Source organism: Strix uralensis, unplaced genomic scaffold, assembly GCF_047716275.1.
Source record: "Strix uralensis isolate ZFMK-TIS-50842 unplaced genomic scaffold, bStrUra1 scaffold_461, whole genome shotgun sequence".
In the NCBI taxonomy this organism is placed as follows: Eukaryota; Metazoa; Chordata; class Aves; order Strigiformes; family Strigidae; genus Strix; species Strix uralensis.
The window spans coordinates 20,001-36,711 of record NW_027437055.1 but is presented as its reverse complement, the minus strand read 5'-3'; the positions used below and the strand labels follow the sequence as shown (position 1 = coordinate 36,711).

At 70.7% G+C, this 16,711-nt stretch overlaps 1 protein-coding gene across 1 annotated transcript in view; it reads right to left on the bottom strand.

Annotated features, from left to right (window-relative positions):
- Positions 1 to 285: 285 nt before the first annotated feature.
- Positions 286 to 16,711, bottom strand: part of LOC141938956 (SH3 and multiple ankyrin repeat domains protein 1-like) — a gene marked incomplete at its 3' end in the record, with an annotated part of 17,883 nt that continues 1,457 nt past the window's right edge. Inside the window, 17 exon segments of the mRNA XM_074857990.1 lie at positions 286 to 401; positions 1,161 to 1,285; positions 1,893 to 1,937; positions 1,940 to 1,974; positions 5,851 to 5,926; positions 6,351 to 6,464; positions 6,922 to 7,089; positions 8,404 to 8,682; positions 8,845 to 8,911; positions 9,119 to 9,196; positions 9,484 to 9,600; positions 10,728 to 10,895; positions 11,256 to 11,413; positions 12,047 to 12,155; positions 12,582 to 12,653; positions 13,009 to 13,212; positions 14,422 to 14,655. Of these exon segments, the coding sequence (XP_074714091.1) occupies positions 286 to 401; positions 1,161 to 1,285; positions 1,893 to 1,937; positions 1,940 to 1,974; positions 5,851 to 5,926; positions 6,351 to 6,464; positions 6,922 to 7,089; positions 8,404 to 8,682; positions 8,845 to 8,911; positions 9,119 to 9,196; positions 9,484 to 9,600; positions 10,728 to 10,895; positions 11,256 to 11,413; positions 12,047 to 12,155; positions 12,582 to 12,653; positions 13,009 to 13,212; positions 14,422 to 14,637 (2,147 nt within the window).

Sequence of the window (16,711 nt, the reverse complement as noted above, 5' to 3'; positions counted from 1 at the left end):
GGACACCCCCCCCCCCCCCAGAGCCATGGACCCGGGACCCCCCCATGAACTTGGGTGCCCCCCCCACGGACCCAGATGTTGGGGACCCCCCCACCCCCCATGAACTTGGGTTCCCCCCCCCCAACGTGGACCCAGACGTGGGACCCCTCCCACGGGGCACCCAGGGGACCCCCCCACCCATGGGTGCCCCCCCCCCCCCCCAGGCCCAGCCATGCAGGGCACCCCCCCCATGGCCCCGGGCCCCCCCGGTGCCCCCCCGCGGGTACCCCTGCGGCGGGGTCCCTCGGGGCCTCGGGGTGTCGCGTCACCATGACGACCTTGACCACCAGACTGTTCCCGCCCTGGCGGATCATGTTGACGACCTGGCGGTGCCCGACCTTGACCACGTTCTGCCCGTTCACCTGCGGCACCGCCACACGCCCTGACACGCCAGAACACGCCAGGACACGCCAGAACACGCCCTGACATGCCCAGCACATGCCAGGGTATGCCAGGACACGCCAGGACACACCAAGGCACCCTAACACATGTCAGGACACGCCAGCACACACCAGCACATGCCAGGACATGCCAGCACATGCCAGCACACACCAAGGCACACCAGAACATGCCCTGACATGCTGGCACATGCCAGGACACGCCCTGACACACCAGCTCACGCCCAGGCACACCAGGACACACCAACACACGCCAGCACACGCCCCGACACACCACGACACGCCCTGACACGCCGGGGCGCGGCCGAGCACGCTGGAACACGCCTGCACATGTGGGTACACGCACACACACGTGTGCACATGCCTGAGAGCAGGAGGGGGGGTGCCCGGGGGTGGGTGTTGGGTGCCTGGTGGGGGTGCTGGGGGGCTGTGGGTGCTGGGGGTGTCTGTGGGTCCCCCCGTGGGTGCTGGGTGCCCGTGGGTGCCCCTGTGGGTGCTGGGTGCCAGTGGGTGCCCCCGTGGGTGCTGGGGGGTCAGTGGGTGCCCCGTGGGTGCTGGGGGTGTCAGTGGGTGCCCCGTGGGTGCTGGGGGTCAGTGGGTGCCCCGTGGGTGCTGGGGGTGTCAGTGGGTGCCCCGTGGGTGCTGGGGGGTCAGTGGGTGCCCCGTGGGTGCTGGGGGTCAGTGGGTGCCCCGTGGGTGCTGGGTGCCCGCGGGTGCCCTCACCTCGATGAGGAAGTCGCCCATCCGCAGCCCCGCCCGCCAGGCGACGCCGCCCTCGTCCACCGACTCGAGGTACTGGAGCGCGGGGAAGGCCGGGGTGGGGGTGAACTCCTCGATGGGGGTCTGCGCTGTGGGGGGGCCGGGGGGGCCGGGGGGGTCACGGGGGGGCACGGGGGGGGGCACACACGGGGGGACGCGGCCCCCTCCCCTTCCGCGGCGGCGAGGACCCCCCCGGCCCCTCGGGACCCCCCAAACTCACCCCACGGGTGCTCCTAAGACACCCCCCCCCCCGGGGTGCTCTTGGCCCCCCCCAGGACCCCCCCCAGCCCCCCACTTGTCCCCACGGATGCCCCTAAAGCCCCTCCACCCCCTCCGGCCCCCCCAGTTCCCCCGGCTCCTCCTCCAGACCCCCCCAGGTCCCCCCCAGGGCCCCCCCAGACCCCCCTGGGACCCTCTTGACACTTTTCAGCCCCCCCACACACCCCCCCCCCGACTCCCTCATGGCCCCCCCCCGAGCCCCCCAGGGACCCTCCAGACCCCCCCAGGGACCCCCTGCACCCCCCCCCTGAGCCCCCCAGGGACCCTCCAGACCCCCCAGGGACCCCCTGCACCCCCCCCGAGCCCCCCAGGGACCCTCCAGACCCCCAGAGACCCCCCCAGAAGCCTTCAGGGCCCCCCCAGGGCCCCCCAGACCCCCCCCAACGCCCCCCCGAGGCCCCCCCGGCCCCGGCTCACCCTTGGCCCCCCGCAGGACGAACCCGAACCCCTCGTTGTCCTTTTCTGCAGCAAAACCGTCTTCTCCTTGATGATGTAATCACTGCGGGGACACGGGGGACACGGCCCGGGGTCACAGGGGGTCACCGAGGTGGCTCCGTGTCCCCAGGTCCCCCCCCCCGGCCCCACACACCCCCCCGCCCCCCGCACACGCGTGTGCGACACCCCCGCTGCCGGTGACACGCACAGACATGCACACGCGTGTGCACACGTGTCCCCGGGGCAGGAGGCCACACGTGTGACGTGTCCCCGTGTGTGTGTCACAGCCCGGCCCCAGGCGTGTCCCTGGCACATCCCCGTGTCCCCACGCGTGTCCCCATGCACAGTCCTGTCCCCACGCATGTCCTCGTGTCCCCATGTGTGTTCTTGTGTCCCCACGCATGTCCCTGTGCCCCCACACATGTCCCCACGCGTGTCCCCATGTCCCCACACATGTCATCGTGTCCAACGTGTTCTCGTGTTGCCATGCAAGGCCCTGTCCCCATATGTGTCCTCACGCGTGTCCCCGTGTCCCCAGACACGTCCCCCGTGTCCCCACACATGTCCCTGTGCCCCCACGCATCCTCACACGTGTCCCCACACGTGTCCCCATGTCCCCATGCAGGGCCCTGTCCCCACGCTGTCCCCGTGTCCCCCAGACATGTCCCCGTGTCCCCACACATGTCCCTGTGCCCCCACACGTGTCCCCATGCAGGGCCCTGTCCCCACGCATGTCCCCATGTCCCCACACATGTCCCTGTGCCCCCACACGTGTCCCCACGCGTGTCCCTGTGCCCCCAGACCCGTCCCCGTGTCCCCCACGCGTGTCCCCGTGTGTGCTGGGACCGATCTACCCCATGCACCCCCCCCGGCCCCATGCCCCCCCCGCGTGTCCCCCCCCCCACGTGTCCCCACCGCAGCGGGGGGATGGGGGGGCACAAACAATGAGGGGGGGGGGAGGGGGACGGGGGGGACGGGGGGGGACGGGGGGGGGACGGGGGAGGGACAGGGGAGGGACGGGGGGGGGACACGGGGGGGGGCGGGGGGGGGGCAGTGGCCCTGGGGGGGGGGTGGGGCCCTGATAGGGACCGGGATGGGGGGTGCGGGGGGGGGGGGATGGATCCCGGGATTTGGGGGGGGACAGGGCCGGGGGGGGGGGCGGTGCCGGGGTCCGCGGGTGCCCCCCCCCCCCTCCCCTCCCCCCCCCTACCTGTAGATGTACCAGACGCTGCGGCGGGGGGGGCCCAGGAGGGGCCAGCTGGAGGAGAGGGGGGGAGGGGCGGCGGGGGGGGGCGGGGGGGGGCCCCCAACGGGCCATGGCGCTACCGGGGGGCTCTGCCGCATGGCCGGGGGCCCGGCGACCCCCCCGGGACCCACCGCGGGGACACCCCGAGGGGTGACACCGCCACCCCCCCCTCCCCCTCCCCCTCCCCACCCCACCCCCCCGCGGTTAACGGGAACCGGTTACGGAACCGGCGTCATCGGCGGGGCCCGGCCCCGGGAGCGGCCCCCGCAGCGGCAGCGGCCCCGGTCCGGCGCGGTCCCGGCCCAGTACGGCCCAGTCCGGCCCCAGTCCGGCCCAGTCCGGCCCCGGTACGGCCCCAGCGCAGCCCCGGTACGGCCCCGGTAGAGCCCGGTACGGCCCAGTCCAGCCCCGGTGCGGTCCCGTACGGCCCCCGGTGCAGCCCGGTAGAGTCCCAGTACGACCCAGTCCGGCCCCAGTGCAGCCCAGTCCGGCCCCAGTGCAGCCCAGTCCAGCCCCGGTACGGCCCAGTCCGGCCCGTCACGGCCCCGGCGCGGCGGCTGCTCCCGCTCCGGCGGCGGCTCCGGCGACTGAACCGCGACCGGCCCCGGTACGGCCCCAGTACGGCCCCAGTACGGCCCCAGTACGGCCCGGAACAGCCCCGGTACGGCACCAGTACGGCGCGGTATGGCCCCGATACGGCCCCAGTACGGCCCCAGTACGGCACCAGTACGGCCCCGGTACGGCCCCAGTACGGCCCCAGTACGGCCCGGAACTGCCCCGGTACGGCACCAGTACGGCACCAGTACGGCACCAGTACGGCCCGGTACGGCCCCAGTACGGCCCCAGTACGGCCCGGAACAGCCCCGGTACGGCCCCAGTACGGCCCCAGTTCGGGACTGGTACAGCTCCAGTTCAGCACCCAGGACAGCTCCAGTACAGCTCCAGTACAGCACCAGTACAGCACCAACACCCCATAGAGCCCCCAGTATGGAAACGGCACCAGCACCAGTCCAGCACCAGCAGAACTCCCGGTCCAGCACCAGTTCAGCTCCAGTAAAGCACCAGCACAGCACCGAGCACAGCACCAGTTCAGCACCAGTTCAGCTCCAGTAAAGCACCAGTACAGCACCAGCACCCCGTATAACTCCCAGTATGGAACCGGCACCAGCACAGCACCCCTACAGCACCCAGTACAGCACCAGTACAGCTCCAGTACAGCCCCAGTACAGCACCAGTACAGCACCCCTATAGCACCCGGTACAGCACCAGTACAGCCCCAGTACAGCTGCAGCACAGCACCCCTATAGCACCCAGTACAGCCCCAGTACAGCCCCAGTACAGCACCAGTACAGCTCCAGTACAGCCCCAGTACAGCCCCAGTACAGCCCCAGTACAGCACCAGTACAGCACCCCTATAGCACCCGGTACAGCACCAGTACAGCTCCAGTACAGCACCAGCACAGCACCAGTACAGCACCCCTATAGCACCCAGTACAGCCCCAGTACAGCCCCAGTACAGCACCAGTACAGCCCCAGTACAGCTCCAGTACAGCACCAGCACAGCACCCCGGGACGCAGGGGGCTCGCACGAGGGTTTGCACGAGGGTCGCACACGGCTGCTCACGCCCTCCCCAGTTGCCCCCCAGACCCCCCCCCCAGTGCCCCCCAGACCCCCCAGCCCCACAGACCAGCACCCCCATAGGCCCCCCCACGCCCCCAACTGCCCCCCAGACACCCCCCCACCCCCCCCAGCCCCCCAAGTTTCTGCCCCCCCCCGACTCACCCCACCTCCTCCGGCCCCATGGCGCCGGCCGGGGGGTCCCGCAGCACCCATGGGTGCCCCGGCCCCCCCAGCGCCCCGAAGCCGCCGCCGCGCCCCGAAGCTGCTAAGTGGGTCGTGGAGGGGGGGGAGGGGACACGGCGGGGGGGGGACACGGGGGGGGACACACACGCGTGTGCAAGGACGGGCTGAACCGGGCCAGGTCCTGGGGGGGCCCCTCCCCCACGGCGGGGGGGAGCCTCGAGTCGGGAACGGGGGGGGGGGTGGGGGTGGGGGTGGGGAGGGGTTCTGGGGGGCTGGGGGGGATTGGGGGGGATTGGGGGGGACTTCCGGACAGGGAGGGGCTGTTTGGGGGGGATTGGGGGGGTCAGGCTCGGGGGGTCTTGGGGATTTGGGGGGAATTTAGGGGATTTGAGGGGTTTGGAGGTTTGGGGGGGGGCTGAGGCTTTGGGGCGGTCCTGGGGTTTTGGGGGAGATTTGGGCAGATTTGGGGTTTGGGGGGATTTGGGGGATTTGGAATTGGGTTCAGGCTTTGGGGGGGGTCTCGGGGATTTGGGGGGAATTTGGGGGGTTTGGGGGGGGATGAAGCTTTGGGGGCGGTTTTGGGGGGAATTTGGGGGGGATTTGGGGTTGGGGCGCTCAGGCCTGGGGGGGGGGATTTTGGGGGTTTTCCTGGGTTTTGGGGGGGAATTTGGGGGGCGCTCGGAGCGACTGGGTGAGTTTGGGGGTCCTTTGGGGTTTGGGGGGGGTCTGGGGAATCCAGTGGGTTTTGGGGTTCTCACGGGGGGGGTTGAGGGTCTTGGGGGGGGTTAAGGAGGGGTTGGGGGTTCGGAGGGGGGGTTGGAGAGTTCAAGGAGGGGGTGCGGAGGGTCTGGGGGGGTCCGGGGGGGTTTGGGGTGCGGGGGGGGCCTCACCTGGGGGCATCGAAGCTGTCGTAGGAGCCGACGGTGTAATGGCGGAAGAGGCGCTTGGCCTTGTCGCTGCGGCTCTCTGGGGGCACCGACACGGGGGTCCCGGGGGGCCGGGGGGGGCCCGGGGGGGCCCGGGGGGGCTGGGGATCCCCGGGGCACCCACTGTGGGGCTGGGGAGGCCCCCCCAGGTTGGGGGGGCCCATTTGGGGGGTCCAGGTTGGGGGGGGTCCCACTTAGAGGTCCAATTGTTGCCCCCTCCCCCCCTCCAGGCTGTGGGTCCCACTTGGGGGGGCGGGTTGGGGGGGCGCCCTTGTTCCCTTGTTGGGGGGGTGTCCCCCCACTTAGGGGTCCCATTTCAGGCTCCTGCTTGAGGGGTCCCATCGGGGTGGGTCCAATTTTTGCCCCCCCCCCTCCCCTGCCCAGGCTGTGGGGTCCAGGTTTGGGGTCCCCCTTGGGGGGCAGGTGTGGGGCAGGTTGGGGTGTCCCGCCCCCCCCCCCCGTACCTGTCTTGCCCTCGGGGGTGCGGGGGGGGCACCTCTTCCACGCAGTCGGAGGGGAACCAGCCGATGCGGCCGCGGCTTGGCCCTCCCAGAACCCCCCCTCGCCCACGCTCAGCACTGCGGGGGAGGGGGGGGGCGGCTGGGGGGGGTGATCTGCCCACGGGCCACCCCACGACCCCCCGCAACCCCTCCTGTGCCCTCCCCCCCCCCGCCCCCCCCAACTCCCTGAGCACTGATGGGGATGGGGGGGGGGAGGTTCTGCCCCACAGCGCACCCCACAGCCCCCCCTCCCAAAGGGGACCCAGACACTGGGGGCACCCACTACCCCCCCCTCAAAAAGGGCCCCCAGGCACCCACCAACCCCTGAAATAGTGAACCAGGTGCCCAGGACACCCCCCCCCCCCCAAAAGGGGCTTGAGACATCGGGGGCACCCGCCCCCCCAAAAGGGGACCCCAGGCACCCGGGCCACCCACTGACACCCCCCCCAGCAGGACCCCAGGCACGGGGGCACCCACCGCCCCCCCCCGCGGGACCCCAGGCACCGGGGCACCCCTCCCCCCGGGGGGCACCCACCCTTGATGCGCTCGCCCTTGCTGAGGGAGAGCTCGCCCTCGCCCTGGGCCTGGTAGGGCTTCACGGCCAGGAAGGTGCGGCCGGCACGGCCGAGTAGAGCTTCCGCTTCACACCCGCGGGTCCCCAGGGTGCCCCCGGCCCCCCGCGTCCCGGCCCAGCCCGCTGGAGCTGCCGGAGGACACCCCGGGGAGGACCCCGCCGAGGGACCCCCCGCCACACCCACCCGGGGGGACGTGGGCACCCTGAGCCCCTCCCGGGGGGATATGGGCACCCTGACCCCCACCCAGAGGGATATGGGCACCCTGACCCCCACCCGGGGGGATATGGGCACCCTGAGCCCCTCCCGGGGGGATATGGGCACCCCTGACCCCCACCCAGAGGGATATGGGCACCCTGACCCCCTCCCGGGGGGATATGGGCACCCTGACCCCCACCCAGGGGGGATATGGGCACCCTGACCCCCTCCCGGGGGGATATGGGCACCCTGACCCCCACCCAGAGGGATATGGGCACCCTGACCCCCTCCCGGGGGGATATGGGCACCCTGACCCCCACCCAGGGGGGATATGGGCACCCTGACCCCCACCCGGGGGGATATGGGCACCCTGAGCCCACCCAGGGGGGATATGGGCACCCTGACCCCCACCCAGAGGGATATGGGCACCCTGAGCCCCACCCAGAGGGATATGGGCACCCTGACCCCCCACCAGGGGGGATATGGGCACCCTGAGCCCCACCCAAGGGGGATATGGGCACCCTGACCCCCACCCAGAGGGATATGGGCACCCTGACCCCCTCCCGGGGGGATATGGGCACCCTGACCCCCACCCAGGGGGATATGGGCACCCTGACCCCCTCCCGGGGGGATATGGGCACCCTGAGCCCCACCCAGGGGGGATATGGGCACCCTGACCCCCTCCCGGGGGGATATGGGCACCCTGACCCCCACCCGGGGGGATATGGGCACCCTGACCCCCTCCCGGGGGGATATGGGCACCCTGAGCCCCACCCAGGGGGGATATGGGCACCCTGACCCCCACCCAGAGGGATATGGGCACCCCTGACCCCCACCCGGGGGGATATGGGCACCCTGACCCCCTCCCGGGGGGATATGGGCACCTGAGCCCCACCCAGGGGGGATATGGGCACCCTGACCCCCACCCAGAGGGATATGGGCACCCTGAGCCCCACCCAGGGGGGATATGAGCACCCTGACCCCCTCCCGGGGGGATATGGGCACCCTGAGCCCCACCCAGGGGGGATATGGGCACCCTGACCCCCACCCAGGGGGGATATGGGCACCCTGAGCCCCACCCAGGGGGGATATGGGCACCCCAAACTCCACCCAGGGGGTCACGGGCATCAGACCCCCACCCAAGGGACCCAGCCCCCCACCTAGAGAATCCTGGCACCCAGAGCCCCCCCAGCCCCCCACCCAAGGGCTCCCTGCCCCCAGACCCCCCCACTGCCCCCCCCCGGTACCTGGGCCTCCCCCGGGGCTGCCGCCGGGGCTCCTCTGGGTGCCGCCCCGCGGGAGGGGGAGCGGGCCCGGGCCCCCCGGGGGCTGCTGGCGCTTCGCAGGGTGCCCGAGGGGGGACGGGGGGCGGGGGGGGCGCCGGGGGGGGCCCCGCAGCACCCAGTCGGGGAGGGCGGCCCCCCCCGTGTCGCTGTTGGCGCGCAGCAGGCGCTGGGGGGGCAGGGGGAGCCCCCGCACCCCCTCCCGGCGCCGCCCCGCGAACTGGGGGCTCTCCTGGAACGGCACTGGGGGGGCGGGGGGGGTCAGTGGGGGGGTCAGTGGAGGGGGGGGATATGGGGGGGGGGAGGGGCCAGGGGGGGGGGGGGGGGCGCCTCCTGGCACCACATGGTGGGTTCACCCGTGGCCCCCCCGGTCCCCCCCCCGCCCCCCCCGTCCCCCCCACTCACCCACGTCCGAGTCTCGGTGGTTTTTGATCAACTCCCCCAGTTCAAAGTTCCCGGCGATGACGGCGACCTGGGGGGGGGACACGGGGGGACACTCACTCACTCGGGGGGGTCCCCATGGAGGGGGTATGACACTGCCCCCCCCCCCCAACCTGGGAGGGTCCCTCCTTCCGTGTCTCCTCCATGTCCCTCCCAGCCCCCTCTGCACCCCTCTGTCCCCCCCCGTGTCCCCCCCATGTCCCCCCCCGTGTCCCCCCCGTGTCCCCCCCGGTCACACCTGGAAGGGCGTTTGCCCGCTGTTGTTCTTCACCTCCTTGTTGGCCCCCCGGTACAGCAGGATGCGGGCGCAGCTCTCCTGGGGACACACGTGTGGGACCCCGTGTCCCCCGTCCCCGTGGGTGTCCCCTGTCCCACCCCATGTCCCCGTGTCCTTGTCCCCCCTCCCCGTGTCCCGTCCCGTCCTGTCCCCACCTTGTTGTAGAGGGCGCGGATGTGCAGCCCCATGTCCCTGTCCCCCATCCCTTGTCCCCGTGTGCTCTGTCCCTTGTCCCCGTGTCCATGTCCCCACCTTGCTGTAGAGCGTGTGGATGTGCAGCCCCACATCACCTGTCCTGTCCCCTGTCCCCATGTCCCTGTCCCCACCTTGTTGTAGAGGGCGCAGATGTGCAGCGCCGTGTTGCCGGACGCGTTCTGCGCCGCCGCCTCCGCCCCGTAGAACAGCAAATGCTCCAGGTGCTGCGAGTGCCCGTGCTGGCACGCCTGGGGACACGGGGACAGGGCAGGGTGACACCCCTGGGGACAGGGACACGCCTGGGGACACGGGGACAGGGCAGGGTGACACCCCTGGGGACAGGGACACGCCTGGGGACACGGGGACAGGGCAGGGGGACACCCCTGGGGACAGGGACACGCCTGGGGACACGGGGACAGGGCAGGGGGACACCCCTGGGGACATGGGGACAGGGGATACAGGGACATGGGGTCCTGGGGCTGCGGTGACACAGTGACATGGTGACATGGGAACACAGTGACATGGGGCCATGGGAAAATGGTGACATGTTGTCATGGTGACACAGTGACATGGTACCGCAGGGAAATGGTGACATGGTGTCACAGTGACAGGGTGACGTGGTGCCACAGGGAAATGGTGACGCATTGTCACGGTGACAGGGGTGACATGGTGACACAATGCCACAGGGAAATGGTGACATGTTGTTGTCACAGTGACACAGTGACGTGGGGTCATGAGCCCACAGTGACGTGGGACCACGGGGGAATGGTGACGTGTTGTCATGGTGACACGTTGTCATGGTGACAGGATGATGTGGTGACATGGTAACATGGTGACACGGTGACACAGTGACATGATGACACAGTGACATGGGGCCATGGGGAAATAGTGACGTGTTGTCACAGTGACAGGACAATGTGGTGACACAGTGACACGGGGTCGTGGTGACACAGTGACGTGGGACCACAGGGAAATGGTGACACGTTGTCATGGTGATGTGGTGACATGCTGACACAGTGACACGGTGACACGGGGAAATGGTGACGTGTTGTCATGGTGCCACGGTGCCAGGGTGACGTGGGGACACGATGACACGGTGCCAGGGTGCCACAGTGCCACAGTGCCGGGGTGACGCAGTGACACGGTGATGCGGTGACACAGTGACACAGTGACATGGTGACACTGTGACGCGGTGACACGGTGACGCAGTGACACGGTGACGCGGTGACGCTGTGACGCGGTGGCGCAGTGCCGGGGTGACACAGTGACACGGTGACGCAGTGACACGGTGATGCTGTGACACGGTGACGCGGTGACACGGTGACGCGGTGACGCTGTGACACGGTGACGCTGTGACGCTGTGGCGCGGTGGCACCTGGTGGATCTCCTGCCAGCCGTTCTCGTCCACGGTGCCGATGTGGGCGCGGTTGTAGAGCAGCAGCTCGCAGCACCGGGGGTCGCCCCCCACCATGGCCGTGTGGTACAGGGGGGTCAGGCCCCGGCGGTCCTTGTAGTTGGGGGAACCCCCCAGGTCCAGCAGCGCCTGCGGGGGGCACCGCTGCACCCACGGGGCACCCATAGAGCACCCACAGCACCCACCGCACCCACAGGGCACCCACAGAGCACCCACAGCACCCACTGGGCACCCATAGAGCACCCATAGCACCCACCGCACCCATAGGGCACCCACAGCGCACCCAAGGGGGCACCTATAGAGCCCTCACAGCACCCACAGGGCACCCCCACCCCCACACAAGCAGCATCACGCGCCCGCTGCAGGCCCCACCCGTGGGTGCCCCCCATGGGTGCCCATAACCCCTCCATGGGAGCCCCCTCCCTCCCACGCCCACCCACGGGTGTCCCCCCATGCCCGCACGCCCCCGTGGGTGCCCCCAGCACCCACCAGCAGGGCGGGGTAGCGGCGGGTGCAGACGGCGCGGTGCAGGGCCGTGGCCCCGTCGCGGGCGCGGAAGTCGAGGTGGGCCCCCCCCAGGCAGAGCAGCCGGATGATCTCCACCTCCCCCGGCCCCTCCCGCTGCGCCGCCAGTGTCAGGGGGGTCTCTAAAGGGGGGGGGGGGCACCCCGTTACCCCCACACCCATGGGGGGACGGGGATGGGGGGGCCCCGGGGACACTGGGGGGGTGGGGACGGGTGAGGCCATGGGGGGGGTGTGGGGACACGTGCCCATGGGGGCGTGGGGGGGCCATGGGGCCGTAGAGGACATGGGGAGGGGGTGGGGCCATTGGGGGGGGGTCATGACACATGGAGGTGTCCCCAAGGGTGCTCAGGGTCATGTGGGGGGGTCCCCAGGGCTGGGGGGGTGTCCCCAGGGGTCAGAGGGTGTCCCCAGGGTCAGGGGGTGTCCCCAGGGGTCAGGGGTTCCCCAGGGGTTAGGGGGTGTCTCCAGGGGTCAGGAGGGGTCCCCAGGGGTCAGGGGGGTCCTCAGGGGCCGGGGGGTGTCCCCAGGGGTCAGGGGGGGTCCCCAGGAGTCAGGGGGGTCCTCAGGGGCCGGGGGGGTCCTCAGGGGTCAGGGGGGGTCCCCAGGGGTCAGGGGGGTCCTCAGGGGCTGGGGGGGTCCTCAGGGGTCAGGGGTGTCCCCAGGGGCCGAGGGGGCCCCAGGGGTCAGGGGGTGTCTCCAGGGGTCAGGGGTGTCCCCAGGGGCCAGGGCGGTCCCCAGGGGCCGGGGGGTCTCACCCCCCGAGTCGGAGTCGTGGTAGTTGGGGTCGAGGCCGCGGTCCAGCAGCCGCGCCACCTTCTCGGCCGAGCCGTGCTGCACGTAGTCCAGAAACTTCCGCAGCCCCGTCTGCGGGGACACGGGGACACGGTCAGGGGACACGGGGGGGCACAGGGGGACATGGGACACGGGGGGGACATGGGCAGAGGGGACACCCAGGGGGACACTGGGGGGACACACGGGGACGTGGGGGGTGAGGGAACACACGGGGGGGACACGGTGACACAGGACAGGGGACACGGGGGGACACGGGGGGTGAGGGGACACGGTGGGGTCGTGGGGACACGGGGGGTCACAGGGGGGGTGTCACGGGGACACGGTGACATCGTGGGGTCACGGGGCTGGTGGGGGGGTGTTGGGGACACTGGGCCCATGCAGGGACACCGGGGGGGGGGGGGGGGGGGGGGGGGGGGGGGAGCAGAAGGGGCGGGGCCAGGCAGGGAGGGGCGGGGCCAGGGGCGGGGCCGGGTCGGGGAGGGCCCGGGGCGGCCCCACCTTGGTGTGGAGCTTCGCCAGCTGCTTCTCGTCCAGGTTGGTTTGTTTGTACACGCGGGTCTTGTAGCGGAACTGCGGGGGGGGGTCAGCGGGGACACGGCCCTCGGCAGAGGGACACGCCCCCCCCGCCCCCTTCAGCCCGCAGGCCCCGCCCCCCGGGAAGCTCCGCGGGTGTCAAATCACAGCGGGACGCTCCGCCCCCCCGCGGAGCCCCGCCCACCCCAGGCACCGCCCACCCCGGTAGGACACGCCCTGGGTGAAACCCTGGGGGGCGTCAAGACACCACAGGCCACGCCCCTTTGCACAGCCCACCCCATAGCCCCGCCCACCCCGGCGGTAGGACACGCCCTGATCCAGGCTCCGGGTCACGGCACATCTCACACCCCCCCCGCCCCTTTGCCCCGCCCACCCCCTTTGCCCCGCCCACCTCGAGGTAGGGCACGCCCTGGTCGAAGCTCTGCGGGTAATCGCGCAGCGGCCGCTCCTCGTCCAGGAATTTGGCGTCTCTGCCGGCGGCCGCGGGCTGGAAGAGGCCGTAGTTGAGGCCGTCGTGGAGCCCCTCGGTCAGGGCGCAGAGCAGCTGCTGCTTGGCCGCCCACACCGCCGCGCCCGGGTCGAAGCGCAGGCACTTCTGGGGGGGCACGGGGGGCGTCAGGGCGGGGGCACCCCCCGGCGGGACCCCCAGCACCCCTGGGGGGAGCCCCCGGCACTTCTGGGGGGGGGGGTCAGGGTGGGGGCACTCCCTGGGGGGACCCCCAACACCCCTGTGGGGAGCCCCCGGCACCTCTGCGGGGGGTCAGGGCAGGGGCACCCCCCAGGAGGACCCCCAGCACCCCTGGGGGGAGCCGCCCCCGGCACTTCTGGGGGGGGCCAGGGCGGGGGGACCCCCCCAATGAGACCCTCAATCACCCCTTGAGTGAACCCGTATTTTGGGGGGGACACCCCCTACCTTTGGCCCCCCCCCATCCTTTTAGAGGACCCCCCCACCTACTTTTGGGGACCCTCCCCTAGTTTTGGGGAACCACCTACTTTTGGGGCACCCCTTATATTTTTGGGAGCCCCCCCCCACCTTTGGGGACCTTCCCTCCTTTCAGGGACCCCACCATATTTGGGGGGGCACCCCCCATATTTTTAGGGGCCTCCCCTACATATCTGGGGACCCCCCCCAATTTCGGGGAACCCCCATATTTCTGAGGGACACCTCTATTATTGGAAACTCCCCGATTTTTGGACACCCCCCCCTACTTTTGGTTACCCCCGTATTTTGGGGGACCCACCCTATTTTGGGGGCCCCCCCCACATTTCTGGGGACTCCTCCTTGTTAGGGACACCCCCATTTTTGCGGCCACCCCCCATATTTTTCAGGGATACACCTATTTTTGTGCCCCCCCCCATATTTTTAGGAACCCCCCTATTTTGGGGGCCCCTGCATAATTTTTGTGAGCCCCCCCTTTTGACGGGGACCCCCCTATTTTTCAGGGACACCCCGTATCTTCTGAGGCCCCCCAAGACATTAGGGGACCCCCCCCATCCTTTTAGGGAGCCCCCAGTTTTTGGGGGACCCCTATATTTATTTTTGGGAGTCACCCCCTACCTTTGGAGCCCCCCCCTACTTTTAGGGACGCCTCCCCTAATTCCGGGACCCCCCATATTTTAGGGGCCCCCCCCTATTTTTGGGGGTCCCGTCTATTTTTTGCCATTTTGGGGAACCCCCTCATATCTTTGGGCCTCCCTCTACTTTTAAGCCCCCCCCCCCAATTTTTGGGGACCCTCCCTCTGTTTTGGGGGACACCCTCCCTCCCCCCCTTTATTTCTGGGGGGGCTGCCCCCCCCCGCTCACCGTCTGGTGCAGGTCGGGGATCCCGATGCGGAAGACCATCATGCTGAAGTGGGTGTCGTCGGGGGCCGGGGGGGGCCGGGGGGGCCCGCGGGCTCGGGGGGGGCCGGGGTTGGCTCCGGGGGGGCCCTCGCGGGAGCTCCCCGAGTCCGAGTCGCCCTCGGGGTACTCGGAGCCCCGACCCTCCTCCTCCTCGCTGGAGGCCGGCGTGCGCGGCATGCTGCCACCATCACACGGCTGGGGGGGGGGCAGAGGTGGGTGACCCCCCCCCGGCACCCCTAAACCCCCCCCCGAGCCCCCGCCGGCACCCACATGCTTGCACACGCACGGACGCGCTTGCACACGTATGTGCGCGCGTGGGGCAGCGTGTGGCTGCGCGAGGGGTCGTTGCAGCCGCGTGGGGCTGGGGGGGGCGGTGACCCCCCCCCGAATCCCCCCACAGCCCCCCACCCCCCCCAGCTCCCCCCATGCTTGTACATGCATGCACACGCTTGCACACGTATGTGCACACAACACGCTGCACCGTCACACGGGCTGGGGGGGGAAAGGTGGGTGACCCCCCCCCGAAACCCCCAGACCCCCCCCGACACCCCCAGACCCCCCCCAGCACCCCCCCCAGCACCCCCAGACTCCCCCCAGCACCCTGACACTTGCACACGTATGGACACGCTTGCACACGCGTGTGCACGCACAGGGCAGGGTTTGGGGCAGCAGCACATGGCTGGGGGGACTTTGGGGGGGGAGAGCAGGGTGACCCCCAACCCCCCCCGAGCCCCCCCAGCCCCCACACGCTTGCACACGTGTGTGCACGCACACGCCTGGCGGTGCCACCCCGCAAATGCTCACACATGTGCAGCACACGCGTGTGCACACACCCCCCACCACCACCTTCAGGGGCACACGCAGCCCCCCCCAGCCCCTCGCACGCCCTCGCACGCTCGCACACGCGGGTGCACACGCCAAGCCCAGGCTGGGTCGGGTTATTTTTAGCGGGTGGCGGGAAGTGGGGCACGTCCCGGGGGGACACGGGGACACGCACGGGGACACGGGGACACACGCGGGGACACGCCGGCCCCAGCTCGGCGCCGTGACATTGGGGGGCCCTTGAACCAGTTGTGGCGGGGGCGGGGAGCGGGTGTGAGCAGCGGGAACACGCGTGTGCAAGGGTGCGTGCGGGGGGAGGGGGTGTGTGCACGGGGAGTGCTTGTGGGCGCCTGGAACGCGCGTGTGCAAGCGTGTGGGGGCACAGGGAGCGTGTGTGTGCCGCGGGAGTGTGCGCGTGGAAGCGTGTGTGCAAGGGGAGCGTGTGCGGGCACCAGGAGCACGTGTGTGCAAGTGTGTGTGCACGGGGAACACGCCTGTGCAAGCCTGCAGGCACAGGGAGCACACGCGCGCACCTGGAGCGTGTGTGTGTGTAAGCGTGTGTGCACGGGGAGCACGTCTCTGGGAGCACGCATGTACACACAGAGCACGCACGGGCAGGCGTGTGTGCACGGGGAGCACACGTGGGCACCAGGAGCACGTGTGTGCGAGTGTGAACGCACGGGGAGCACGTGTAGGGGAGTGCGTGTACATGGGGAGCACGCGTGTGCAAGCATGTGCACACGGGGAGCGCACATGTGCCAGTGAGGGTACACAGGAGCACACATGTGCGTGTCCGCAGAGAGCACACGTGTGCAAGCGTGTGCGCGCACAGGGCGCAGGCGTGTGGGAGCACGCACGTGCATGGGGAGCACGTGTGTGCGTGTGCCGTACACGTGGGACCATGCATGTGCACGTGGAGCAGGCGTGTGCAAGCGTGTGCGTGCAAGGAAGCACACGTGTACGGCGCACGTGCACGCACGAGTGTGCAAGCGTGTGCGTGCAGAGAATACAGACGTAGCGGAGCCTGTGTGCACGTGCGGAGCTCGTGTGCAAGTGTGTGTGCGCACGGGGAGCGCATGTGCGTGCAGAGGCGCCGCAAAGGGGAGCGTGTGCGTGTGAGCGCGGCACACGTGTGCGAGCGTGCGGGGAGCGCCCACATGTGAGCACGCCTGTGCACGAGGCCTCTGCGCGTGGGGAAGCGTGTGTGCACACAGGATGCTCCCGCGAGCGTGTCCGGCGTTCACACGCGTGTGCAGGCGCACGAGGAGGTGGCGCACACGCCCCGGGCCGTGGGCTCGGGCACACGCGACCTTTGCACACGCGTGTACGGGGCGGCGGCTAAAAACCCCCCCGCCCCCAGCGCACAGGGAGCCCTCGTGCGACACGTGGACCCCTCGTGCGACATGCGGACCCCTCGTGTGACACGCGG